Source organism: Rhagoletis pomonella, unplaced genomic scaffold, assembly GCF_013731165.1.
Source record: "Rhagoletis pomonella isolate Grant_MI unplaced genomic scaffold, Rhpom_1.0 Rhpom_scaffold_00010, whole genome shotgun sequence".
NCBI lineage: Eukaryota > Metazoa > Arthropoda > Insecta > Diptera > Tephritidae > Rhagoletis > Rhagoletis pomonella.
In genome coordinates this window covers 35,276,832-35,290,726 of record NW_023458564.1, presented here as the reverse complement: position 1 = coordinate 35,290,726, position 13,895 = coordinate 35,276,832, and the positions used below count along the sequence as shown (strand labels likewise).

Sequence of the window (13,895 nt, the reverse complement as noted above, 5' to 3'; positions counted from 1 at the left end):
TTTTCGCTAATGCATAAAATCATTTTTTCATTTTTTGTCATTGCCTTGAGATCTGCACGATTCGTTCCATTTTTAAAAATGAAGTGTCAGATTAAAAAGCTTGACCTGTTAACAAAAGAAGTTTTTTTTTAAGAGTTGCCACCTGTTAAAAAATTAGATTAAAATTTTTATAAGTTAAATGAAGAAAGTTAAGAGATGGGTATCAATAGAAATGTATACCAACTACATGCAGAGAGTTGCCACCTGTTTAAAAAATCAAATTCCACTTGAATTAAAGGAATTAGGTAATTTAAATAGATAGGTATAACCATAGGGAGTCAGCCGAAAGAGGTTTAAGAAGGTTTTAGCTTAAAAATATCACGAATAGGGTTGCCACCTGTTTGTAAAGTCGAATTTAGTTAAACTAAAATAATAATTACGTCAAACCATAGGATTACGCCATCGTATTTGTTATTTTATTACAAATACATACATTTACAATCAGTGATTTTTTCTGATTACATTCCTTTTAAATTACTGGACTCTTAAATTAACTCATTAATGTTTTTACTCTTCACTTATTTCTTTCTAAATATGTCAACTTTTTTCATTTTTCTGATACTCATATTGATATACATATTTCAGTTACCTTATTCCCTTAATTAAAGCGAATTTGATTTTTTAAACATGTGGAAACCTTTCTACCTGTCGTTTAGAAGTAAAGTATTTTCAAAAATAGTTCAATTGATACCCATATTGTAATATCTAGTTCATTTGACTTATTAAATAATTTTAATAAAATTTGTAACACGTGGCAATCCCAAGCCCTGTCATTTGACACTTTACTTTTGAAAATAGAACGAACTATATGTACATACCTATGTAAAAGCCACAATAACACAAAATTTTCTACTTCAAACTGCATTTACAGGAAAGGTATGACAGTTATCCAAATACAAATTGCATTTTTGAATTTAGCGTCCTCAATTTTACTAAGAAGCGAGTTTTCATTTAAATCCGTCCATAACTCTATTTTTGCCCACATTTTATATGGAAGGGAAGCACTGTGCGTCGGTTATTTTTACGGCGAGAAAATATTTAGATTCATTTCCGTTTTTCCCGCCGGGTCGAAGACTCAGGGTTGCTTTTCTGACCATTTCATGTCAATGGCCCAAAACACGCGAGAGTAATTACGTATGAACTATTTTTTGTTTTCTCGTGTCACCCGAGATGAATAAAAGCAGTGCAGAAAAATGTTAAGTGTGTTTTAGTCCAATTTCCGTCGCAATCATTTACCGTTCCCATCGCAATTGTGTTTACCCGACCGAATTTTCCGATTGAAATGGATCAGCAGTTCGCCACCCGTCAGCCCGTTACACGCTATCCGCTGCACTTCTGTCTACCATATTAGCTTTTTTATTTTTCGGTGGCGATGTTGAAATTCACCTCCCGTCATAGTTGTGTGGGATATCGATTCCGTCGCACTCGTCTATTTACTTGGGTTGATCTTCTTCACTGGTTTCAGTGATGTTATCATTCAGAAGGGTTTCTTAAAGGTTTGGTAGTTTGAATTTCAATAAAGAAACCTTGCAATTTTCTTAAACGTGTTTCAGTTGACAAAATTCCACAGAAGCAGGTCCAGTGATTCAAATATTTTTTTGTCTAGACCAGGGATGTTGCGAATGTGGAATTTTAGACATCCGCGGATGCGAATGCGGATGCGGATGTTTAAAACCTAACATCCGCGGATGCGAATGCGGATGTCATGTATTTTCAAGAAATAATTTGGATGGGTAAATAGGGTGATTTATTTAAGTAAATAAAAAAAGGAAGGGTTAATAATTTTTAATAATCTGCCTTATCCTGAGTTTCGCCCGAAAAAAAAATTCTGCCCAAAATTTGTATTCCGTCCATAGTAAATATGTACATGAAAACCAAAAGTGAAAAGTGAACCGCTTCGGGGAAAATTAAACTCATGATAAGACTGAATTTTTTTTTAGTACTTGAATTAAAAAATTGGAACATTATACTTAATAATTTTGAATTGCACGACCCACTCCGTTGCTTATGCCAGGATTTTAACTCTCATTCCAGCACGTTTGATATATCAGATCCGCTTTTCAGCATTAAGAAATCGATACTGTCCTCTCCCAATAAATGAATCATTAAAATAAAGACATAAAATCGGCTGATGAATTTAGTTCTGTAGCTGAACAGTTTTAGATCTCGACACTTAATATTTTTGTTCCGTTGCCGATAAGAGTTATTTCCCAACGTTTATTTTTTACGTTGCTTGATAAGTTATTTTACAACGTTTATTTTTTACGTCGCCTGTTAAACGTTGTAAGATTAGGATATTGATGAAGATGGAGAACAAGATAAAGATGATGAAATAAAAGTGAGAGAGTGAAATAACTCTTATCCGATAACGTAAAAATAAACATCGGGCAGTAGCTGTTATCAAGCAACGTAAAAAATAAACGTCGGGCAATAACAGTTATCAAGCAACTTGAAAAGTAAACGTTACGAAATAACTCTTATCGGCAACGGAAAAAATATTTCTCCTTTAATAACTGTTATGAAACAACGTTTTCGTTAAATTTCAGAATTTGGGCAACGTTTTCAATGTCCAAATTCGAGATAACAGTTATTTTTGTCCCTGGAAAATACTGGTTCCGTACGTCATGCGGACTGCGCCCCTCGTGCGGATGGGCGGGAATGGAGGATAAAAACCGTTGGAATATATTAAAAAACCTTTCGAAGGGTCGTAAATCAAACCTGCGCCTCTATATAACTATGCGCTCGAGGCGACAAAACTTGAAAAATTTGAAAATTGGCAAAATTGTAAATTCTTTTTGACTTACACTGCACCAGTTGAGAGGACTTTCAGTTATATTTATTTATTTTTATTGCGGTGCAATAGTTACTTTTTGAGAATTTCATCGGGGCTGCAATTGTCGGATGTATCCTCCTGAATTTCAGCTTCACAATCTAGCATCATAGCACAATCGTTGTTTAGACACCGTTTTTTCCAAAGAATTCTTTATTCTCATTCTTTTGGTTGTTTCGGAATTTGGAGAAACTGTCACGTCATTCGAGTTTTTCGATTTTAGTTTTTGTAACTCATTTTTAATGCTTTCTTCCGTGACTGGTTCGATATACGTCTGGGCACTTGCACAATATTCCAGGGACCGAAAATAACCAAATATCCAAATTAAACAAATTTGGTATCATATTAAAGAGGACTGAAATAGCTTTTAAACAGAAATAACGAATGAAGGTTACCACCTCTATTTAAATTTTTTTATAACTTAATACTAAAGAAATTCATTTAAATACATACCTGACCCAATGTTTGTTCTATGGTAATTAATTAACATTTTTTATTGAAATATTTTTCAATGTGTGGCTTTCCTCGTTTCGACATTTCAGTGTTAAAGCTATTTCAGTCCTCTTTCATTGATACCAAACTTGTTTAATTTGGATAAGCCGTTTGTTTATTATCCGGATAGGACGTTTATTTCGGAATAAAAAATATTTGGTCAAGTTTAACTCGTAAAAAAATAACTGCAATTTTCAGTCTCTTCAATATTCGCATTCGCAAAAGATCCGCATTGATGGTAGGTGCACCTCTAGCGCTCATAGAAGAGATCCCTGAACGCCTCATTCTACTCTTTCATCGATGCGTGGGCGCAAAATCTATGTGACAAATTCATTACCTAGTCAGGTATTTTTGAGAGAAATAAATAAACAATATTAAAGTTACGCACTTTTACTAGATCGCTCAAAAATTTTAATAAAGACGAATGAAATAAAACCGTTTGTTGGAAATGCTTTGTGGCGTTGAACCATCGTGAGAAATTATACTTACTACTTATATATATCGTTATTTTAGTTTTTTGCTAGATTCGAGCTGCTTCGACCGTTTTATAAATTAAAAAGTGTTAATTTTGGCTGCAAAATTGTTCCTTAACGTATCCTTCTCCCTTTCGTCTTCAATCTAATTTATTCCTTGTTCCAAGTCATTAACGATATGAATCGGGAAAAATGTTTTCCTTGATACAGGCATTGCGAGTTTGTTACCCAATGAGAGTAATAAACGTGACTCTTGTGGTATTGCGATGCTTGTCTTGTTGATGAACCAGTATTCCAATCAAACAAATGAAAAAATTTGCGATATTCGTTGAAATTTGCGCTTACAGTTTATTTTGATGGAGTTTTTTGGTATTTGTGGCGATCTTCTTCGAGAATTGCGTATGGTTGTTTATCCGTTTCGTGAAGTCTATTACGTAGTGTTTCTTGAATGTGTTTGACGGTTGTGATTATTTTTATGTTAATATTGAATTCTTTAATTTCCAAATTCAAAATTTTCAAAAGAAAGCATTGATCTAATATTCCTAACTCTCGTCGAGTAGTGTCAAATTTGAAAAAGTGTATTAGTATCCTCGTCTTACGCTGTAAATGTGGTTCATAAAATTGTTTCATGTTTATTGTTGTGAATGGTTTTTCCTTTCCGTTTTCTTCGGATTTGCTCACCGATACTTTTTTTTATATATGATTGGACGAAGATTCTATTGAAATTGTATGCTGGGTTTTTGCTTTCCAACAAAACCCAGCAAACAATTTCACTAAAAATTTGGCTCCTGTAAAAAAGCGATATACACTTATACGTATATTAAGCGGGGATGCGATATATTGCTGCTACAGTCGACGTTAGAAAATTAGATTTGTGAAAAATTTTGTTAAATTTAATAAAAAAAACATACACATTTTTGATTTTTAAATTCACTACATTTTTTATTTATAGCATTTTTCGCATGTATGTATGTAATCACTTAATATTTAACGCAGATACAAAAAAAAAATATAATACAATTAGAATAAAAACTTGCTTACATTTGTTTAACAGGGATGACATGTCCACTATTGAGAATTATTTTATATTCCATAGTGTACAGGTATCTCTCCAATATGCTTGCATTCAATTTTTATATTCTTACGGACTTCTTTTCTATTTGCCGACTTTTTACAAATTCTACCGCTTGGACTTTTCTCTTTTATATGCGTTTTTAAGGTACAATATTGTCGTTTTACCTAACTAATTTACAGAAGATTAATTATCGTGGCAAGTGGGAGTATTCTTTGAGCTTAAGTGAGCCTGTTAATCTAGTGAGAGAGTGAGTAATTGAGTAAATGACTGAGTGGAAATGAGTAAGTTTGAAGGTGGGTGTAGTGGCGGTGATCAGCAGCTACGTATGTCGATTATTTCGTGTATTCGCATTTAAGAGGTGGTGAGAGAAATGAGAGATGCCATGGAAATGCTAGCGACGTGGGGCGAAATGTTTACGGGGACGAAAAGAGATCTAAGTAATATTTACAAAATACATAAGGGTCTATCACTGATTCGAGGGACATATTTACTCGTATGAATGGCAGTGTTTTTATTGCCAAGATTACAGGTTTGCATGCATTAGCTTTAGAGAACGATAATGAAAAGAGCAGATGAAGTTATAAAAATACGAGAGTATTGAAAGCATATGGCTGTAGAGTATGTATTGTGAAGACATTTATGAAATCCCTATTTACACACACTGCGCTCCGGTGCCGAAATATCGGCCGACTTTTGGTAGATCGATAAGTAATCGCGATTTTATGATACACCATCTCGTCCTCTCCACTTCTTCTCCTTTCACTTTTTCGGTCGTCATCGTAGCATGGGATTTTCAATATATTAATATTAGATATTCGTTAATAAATAAATTCTAACGCTTGTTTGTTTGGAGTGGGGTCAGGTCCATTATTAGCGTGCGTTCATTTCGCTATCTTAGTAGTGAGAGACATGGGCGTGCGCATCGTGGGTGGCATATCCGTAGGCGGCGGGAGCGTGATGCGCCAATGATAAAGCTGGAGCGGCGGCAACATGGTGCGCAACTACTGGACCATGAGAGAGTACGGGAGCGTGCGCAACAGCAACTGGAGCGGCATGATGGATGGTGGGGGCGCTCTTGGAGACGACGGCATTGAAACCGTTATGGTCATCGGCGGTATACTCGACAGTGCGCACCGAACCGTCTGGTTCGACGAGCGAGTAAGAGCCCTTCACCACATCACCATCGCGAACTTCGTGCTGTGACTTCACATCACCGGTATGTGAGTCGGCAACACCGTAGTTGTAGTGGTATTTGGGGTAGGCCTGTCAAAAGATAAGAAGAAGATTGAAAAATATTATTAGAAACATTTTATGAAGCAATAAAATAAATAAATATTTAATTATACTAAGCTTTGAGCTATAGGAAAGCTTCAAACATATATATGTATATGTATGTATGTGCTAGTTGACGTAACTTATTCGCGTGTTTGGTTAGTCAAAGTGTTTGACGGCTCTAATGCATTGCCCAACGTGGGAATCATTCATTACACCTCTGTTCGCTGTCATGCCGGCTGTTGGCTTATGACTCAACCCTCCGAACCACTATAACAATGACTTGCCACATTAGCGTTTACGCCCGCGTAACCACGTCGAACTTGCGAAGGTCAGCGACATCGTGTGAATGAAGTCGTGTTCTCAGCACTCAAATAATGCAAATGTTCGCAAGTAAATTCAAATGCCATAGCGCTTTAGTATGGGAAATTCACTTTTTGGGGCGTTGAAGTAATTTAATTCGGGAAAGAGGTGTTGCTGAGAACATTTTTCAGTGCATTTTTGTTTTTTACTATTTAATTAAGTAAAATGTTGCAATGTCCAAATTACAAGTTTTCATTGTAGTCTTGCAACGAATGCGAAAAAATGATACAGTAAAGGGAATGGTGGTGAATTATGAAATATTATTGTGTGACTTTGCACACTATTATTTGTATAGCCCGTCAATGTTTTTTTAATAATGGGAAATTTAAGAACTAGGTATATATGTAACGAGAGAGAGAGAGAGAAATAGAGATCTGGGTATTGTATTTGAATAATAAGGAATTTATTCCTTTCTAACGGACTTCAAAAAAGAAGGAAGTTTATCAATTCATGATATAATATAACCACCTTCCGGCAAAAGCTAGTGCAGCATTCATGCTTTTGAAGAACGTGTGCGATAACTGTTCACTATTGGCACAGATATTTAGTTTAAAAATTATGGAGTAAAAGATGGAGTCAAGTGTAATCGAATGGATATTGGGTTGTCATTCGTGTTGCCATCCCCACAGTTTTAAAAGTAAATAACTAATTTAGTCCTTGCTGGAGTATTTGTCTGTTATTCTACAAGTAAATTTACCATTTCCTTAAATCAGTCAACACGTTGAGTGTTGCTGGCAGTTAAAAAGCCACATGGGTCTCACTTTCTTTTCGACTTGCGTGCAATTTTAAGCACTTTTTATTTCTTGCATATCTCTTCTTGCTGCAGATGTTAAAAATGAAAAAATTTTAATTTAATTTTCGCCTCAACGCCATCAACATTTTTCAACTATGAGATTGATTATACAATTTTTAAATACCACTTTCAAAGTTGTCACAATCAAAGCTAGTTTATAAAAGTATGTAAATGTTGAGCATGTTTATTTAGTTATCTCAACACACGCATACACTCAAACAAAGAGCATATCTAGTATTATGTATGACATATTAAAATTCGCGCAACAAAAGTGAAGCGTAGTGAAGTGAAGTGGCGATGTGGCATGTCATTTGTTTATAATCATAAGCGTCACTGAAGACTGTTACTCAACACTTACTCAGCAACAGCAGCAACAAGAGAAACAACAACAACCGCAAAAGCCGCCACTGTCACAGCTGCCAAATTGTGTGATGCGAGCAGCGAGCCACCACCGGCAAAGCATTGCGCCTGCTGTGGCAGACTTTTTGCACATACTTATGTATGTACATACATATGTATGTATGCATATGCAATGCATTGTGCATCGCCGCTCTCTGTCTATCAATTGTTTGTTTGTAGTGATTTCTCAGAGATGATGTCGTAGTAATTTTATTTATTTTTATTTTTTTTTTTGATTTTGTTGTTATTGCTACTGTAATTTGCGTGTCAGCGTGTCAGCGCATTGCTGGCGCATACATATCGGCAGCATGTAATCTGGAGCAATGAAGTGCTGCTATCCGAAATGGCACATCGCACAAAAACAACCAGAGCAACAAAAACAACCACAGAAACAACAATAACAAACGCAACAGTAACAACGATTTCTAGCGCACAATAATACTATTTGCTCTTGTAATGTTTTGAATTTTGCATTTGGCAGCATTTGCAAGCGTTTGCAAGCGATTACGTGCAGTTTGTTTTTGCTATTACTTCTGCTTTGAGTGCCTGCGGCTACTTGCTGCAACTGCGTTTTTATGGGATTTGATTTTATCATCGAATTGAAGGCGAAATTACAGCAGAATTAGGTGAAACGATGGCGCTGTATTACAATTGGTCAATTGGGCGCTAGATAAGCGAATAGAAAATTGTAAGAAATTAAGAAGAAAAAAAAGGGGAAGAATGGTGGTCACCCAGTATTTTAAATGTGTACCTAAATTTTTCATTGAGATGTGGGTGGTGACTATAGGAGCACATATAGCTGTTTGGGCAGAAATGCTCTTAAAAATGTTTGTTTTGAGCTTTAACCATTGTCTAGCAATGGCCATTTTTCAAATCTCAATTTTATGTTTAAAATCGTCTTTGTAGCAAACCAATCAATCAAATAAAGATTTGAGCGGCACGAATGATTATCAAGCAATAATTGAGTGACACTTCGAAACTGTAGTCGTTAATTTCTGTAGTGTCGGCTTTGATGCGTTAAAGTGTTTCTACATATATGTTATCTGCTAGCTTTGATTCAAATGTAAATGCAGGTTCGTTGCTTAAGTCTTTTGTTAATTGTAAAAAACTACTACAGAATTAAGTGCTCGCTGCCACTTATTAATCTTCGCTTTTGTTCATGAATTATGCAAGCGGAAAATATTAATTGCAGCTTATCAAGCCACAAATTTGGGAAAAATGCAGCAGTGTTGCCAATTAAAAAAAAAAAAGAAACGTTTCCACTTTTTGAGTGACCTTGTATCTACTTGTTTTGTAATTTATCTGAGGTACTAAATTTTTATATAATTTTGGCACAAAGAATACTTGTAATGCTTTAAGAAATAATAAATTTTCGCAGTGGCATTTAAATTGAAGGATAAATTTCTAACGAATTCCGAATCTTAGCCATTTATTTTAATGTTTGTACTCTGACATAATTTTTTATTTTTCAGAATTTGTTTCTCTGCAAGTATAACTTTTTTCTGAACAGAAACGGGTACCAATTCTACATACATTAGGGCAAAATTGAAAATTTTCACTGTTGCGCCCCCTTGTGGAAATTTTAAGAAACAGATTAGTCCAGGAATGGATTCCTCACCTTCTATAGCATATTTTTATACAAAATTTAAGCATTTATGACACTACTGCAAAATTCTGAGAAACCTATTTTCGCAATTTGGCAAACTCCAAATTGATTTTAGACCCATGCTCTCTTCGGCGAATCGGCTTAGAATTACACGCTGAATGCTTCTGTGCTATATGCGCATAGTGGCAAAAAAAAAAAACTCTCATACAAATTGACCCGGCCTAATATATAGTATAAAAATTAAGGAAAATTTATGAAGCTATATCAAGAATTTCTCCTAGCTTTCAGTGACGTGTTGAATGCTTTTATTTTATTTGAAATGCGCAGCACAGATAATTAAAAGTTCATTACTAGGTGACCTTATAGTTGCACCTTTTGACTTGCAGCCAATATTTCAAGCGAAAAAGGACTATTAGATTAGTGCAAGCACCATACAAATAAATGTGTATAGATTGTATAAGATTTTCTTCAAATATATTTGCTTTCCCTACATTGAGCGATTCTTTCTTCTAGAGCAGTGCTGTTTAACGTCAGTGTATTTATTTGATGCGATTATGTTGAGGAAGCCTTAAAGGCTCTTTTCGTGAACCCATACATTGGGTCAATTAGTAATAATTTTATATAGAATTTAACATTTTATCAAAACTGATTTCACCCGCCTCCCCTGCGTAGATTTAAAAGCACAAGAAGCGTATCTTACATAATCGGATGTTCTTTTATTTTGGCATCGAGTTAGTTATTCTACGATCGTACAATGGAGACGCCAATCTTCTGCAGGCTTGTTGAAAACTTTCTTAACTGGCAGATAAACCCAAATGCCTTTTATGCAATGAATAGGATATTTAAAGGAAGAATTTGCTTTACTGTGACGCGGGGAATTGGATTATTGGCGAAAGGTGGTGGTTAGATACATCAAATCAATGTCGGAAGTGACAGCCAAGCTCAACTGAAAGCATTGAAAATCGATCGGACCCGTTCAAGACTTACTATGGACTATAAGCTGGCGCTTAGCTACTACTGGTGGTGTTTAATTTTAATAGCTTATGAATTGACGTTCTGTTTATGTGTTAGAACACTAAATCTAACTGAAGCTAATTAAGCAGGAAAGTATAGCAGGGATCGAGTCCAGTACAAAAGAAATATATGTTGTTGTCGAGGCGAACCATAAGCCCAATGCAATTTAATTCAAGACAAACGAAAATTTGAAATTTTGATATACCCTTTCTATCGAATAACCCTTTCCAAGCCACAAATTTTAGTGGCAGTAAATTTCGCTTTAGGTGTTTCTGAGAGCAAGGTATAAGAATTAAATTTATGTATGTAGCTATGTAAATGGTTTTAAATTTACTATTTGATTTTGAATAGAGATGGAAATCGGAATATTAAATCCAGTTACCACTGATCTTAGTTTTAAACATTTATATTCCTTTGTGTCCTTGAGCATTTAACTTGTTTTTTGAAAATCTAAATTTTAGAACTAATTTTGGCCATGTATGGTTGCAAAATCTGATTGGAAATTCGATATAAACTGTTCCTATTTTGCTAAAAAAAGGAATTTAATCATTAAGAATATTTTCATATAACTTCCTTACTAATTGAACTTGGTAAACATTTAACACTTTTTGTGAATTTTCTCATATTTTTGGAGACTTTGGAAGCACATAACGCCTATGGAATGCTTATAAATGTATGTGGTCTAGAATCCTCATGCAAGATTATGGCAAAATGCCAACTATCTGCCCGAAAGCATAGTAAAGCCAAACATTTCCTATTGTGGAATCGAAATTTCTCCTCCAACGTTTAAGAATTAATTAAAAAGAGCTTTTTGTTGCTATTTGCAGTTTTCTCAACACACTTACATAATAGTCGAGTCCTTCATCGTGGGCAGGTCCATGTGCAACCGCCAGCGGTGCAGCAGCGTATAAACCGGCACCGTGTCCACCATGATGCAGAATGCCAGCAGAGGCAACGCTTAACACAGCCAAACACACCAAAGACTGTAACGAAGAATAAACAAATTAATAAAGTAATTAATTAAGGTGCGAAATTCCACAACTGTGCAGCACTTTGAAACGGTATGCAAGTATGTTTGCAAATGCACATGTGATATGTATGTGCTGTGATAATGGTTTTATTTTATTTTTTTTTTTAAGAACAAGGATATTATTTTACTTCAAATATTTCAGAGTTTTTTTTTAATAACTACAATTCATCCTTTGATAGCTTTAATCCTTCTCAATATTTTCACAGTTTTACACAGTTCATAATTTATATATCTATATATATATTTTTTTTTATTGTAAGCCACTCACTTTGAAAAAGGCCATTTTTGTATTAGGTTTTATTTTGTTGCTTTATTTTGAATTAAAAAAATTACAGTTAGCTCTTGACTTCCCACTTTACTTCGGTCTATGCGACTTGAATTGCTGCAGTCAACTGATAACTAGAACCAAGAAGGAAGCTGCTTTTATATACTTGACTCCACCCGTTTGCCAGCGAATGCGAATGAACGAACTGTATTACTTTTGAACTTAGCTTTGCTCAGTCAAAGAGCTGGTGGCGCTCGAACTCAAACCGAACCGAAGCTTTGTGCTGCAATTGTGGCTATTTTTGATGTTGTTTGATGTGGTTGTTATTGTGGTTGTTATTGGTGGTGGTTTGTTATTACTGTTGCTTGAGTAGTTGGCTCGCTAGTTAGTTAGCCACAAACTACGTAGATGGAGGTGGAGGTGGAGGTGGTGGTGGTGGTCGTGGTGGTGGTAGTATGGTTTGTTAGCGACGCGAGACGTCGCTCTGAATTTGTTTGCTTGGTTTCACTATTCGATTTATTGTTGAAGGCATTTGGCGCAAATAAAATAAAGAGTAAACCTCTGCGTTCAAAATAAAGTTTCTAGGCAGTGTAGTGTTTTTTTTTTGTAATAACACAATCTTCACAAAAGCATATACATATATCGATATAGCTGCACTAGTATGTACAATATGTACTACATTAGCTTAACTGTTTTTTTTACATGGCAAACTTCTGCTACTGTAAATTCTACGTAGTTGTTGTTAAAGCAGCAGCCTGAATCTTGTTTCCCTTCTACTCAGAATTGCTGATCATCCTTAAAGATAGCTTCCATTCATAAGTAAGTATAAGTATGTATATGTGTATGTATTTCAAGCTACATATAACAAATAAATTGAATTAGTATTTATATATATACAGCAAAACAATTGTTGTTTTTGTAAATGATCGCTGCCAAATTTTGTGCTGAAATTTGTTGAATTCTCGCACCACCTTTAGCTTTCTTCACTTCAATACGAGTATGCTCAGCTTGCTGTATTAGGCGGTTTCGTTTTCATTTATTTATGTTCTAAAAGTAGCTAGAAAAGGGGTAAAAAAACAATCGTTGCTATTGTTGTCTTTAATTTTGTACTTCATGACCATGGATATTGAAGTCAATTTAACATGGCATTAATATTAACGATTGGCGTGGCTGCCACAAACACTTTCGCTCTATAAGTACAAGAGAGGTGTGTGTTTCGCTTTTGCCAGATTGAGGGTTAATTGCGTTTTTAATTTGAAAATTATAGGATTATTAAAAATCATTTTAAACACTTGCTTGATTAATTAATATTTGGTGTTTGACGGCCGTGTCACGTGTGTATAGTTAGTTAATGTGTTAGATTCGAGATTTCGCTTAAACCAAATAAAACAATTTTTTTCGTTTTGTTTCCTCTACGCTTTGATACCATTATCATACATCAAGCAGTGGAAAAGGAATATAAGAAGAGCGGGGAAGGAAAAAGTTTGAAAAACAGTGGCTATTAACATTTGCGAGCGGAAAACAATGGGGTATTTATACAGGGTGTCCAAGAAATAACCTGCCAAAGTTAAGGAGAAGGTAGGTGAGGGGTGAGCGGTGACAGGTAATAAGATCAACGGAAATAAGGTCAATTGACTTTATTTCCCACCCTGGTGCGAAATAAAGTCAATTGACATTATTACCATTTTAAAAACGAAATAAAATCAATTGACATTATTTCTCTTTCAAACATTAAATTTGCTTAGCTTCGCGGTTGCCCGCGTCAGCGCGCCACACCGCGCTAGCGCCAAGCGTACCCCGCGCGACCGGCGCGCACACCACGTCACGCTACGCCGCGCCCCCCGGCCCCCCTTCCCCTTCTCCCGACGTGCTGTAACGCAGGTAGATTTATTTTTTGTATACGCTGAAATAAATTTTTTATATATTTTAAACATCGAGGGCTTATATTCAATAATACCCCCTATCTGCACACATTTCACAAAGATTAGATTCTGATATAAAAATCCACCTAAGCTTTAACTGTCATCGGTGATATTAATGCTACCTTATATAACGACAGGTAATAAGTCCCAGATGGTTTCTAAAATCACAAATTAGTTTTTGTGCAAATTGCAGATAGAGGGTATTAATGAATTCAAGCCCTCGATATTTCACATTTTTATATTTGTAAGTTATTGGAAGCAGGGATGCCAACTTGGCTCAAACCGTGCCATTTGTTCCTATTTTACTTCAAATGGCACTTAA

The 13,895-nt window shown here is 35.3% G+C and overlaps 1 protein-coding gene across 1 annotated transcript; it reads right to left on the bottom strand.

The window, feature by feature from the left end:
* Nucleotides 1-4,799: 4,799 nt before the first annotated feature.
* On the bottom strand, nt 4,800-11,820 carry LOC118746284 (cuticle protein 8-like). The gene is made up of 3 exons (XM_036480125.1): nt 11,655-11,820; nt 11,202-11,339; nt 4,800-6,172 (listed from the first exon to the last, which is right to left on the bottom strand). Exons 1-3 carry the CDS (start codon nt 11,667-11,669, stop codon nt 5,804-5,806), a joined length of 522 nt encoding a protein of 173 aa, XP_036336018.1. The 5' UTR covers nt 11,670-11,820; the 3' UTR covers nt 4,800-5,803.
* Between the last annotated feature and the right edge of the window lie 2,075 nt (nt 11,821-13,895).

Coding starts and splice junctions, on each gene's coding strand:
- LOC118746284 (XM_036480125.1), bottom strand. Junction 6,173..11,201: donor ATGAAGGACTCGACTATTAT/GTAAGTGTGTTG, acceptor ATCTTTTGACAG/GCCTACCCCAAATACCACTA.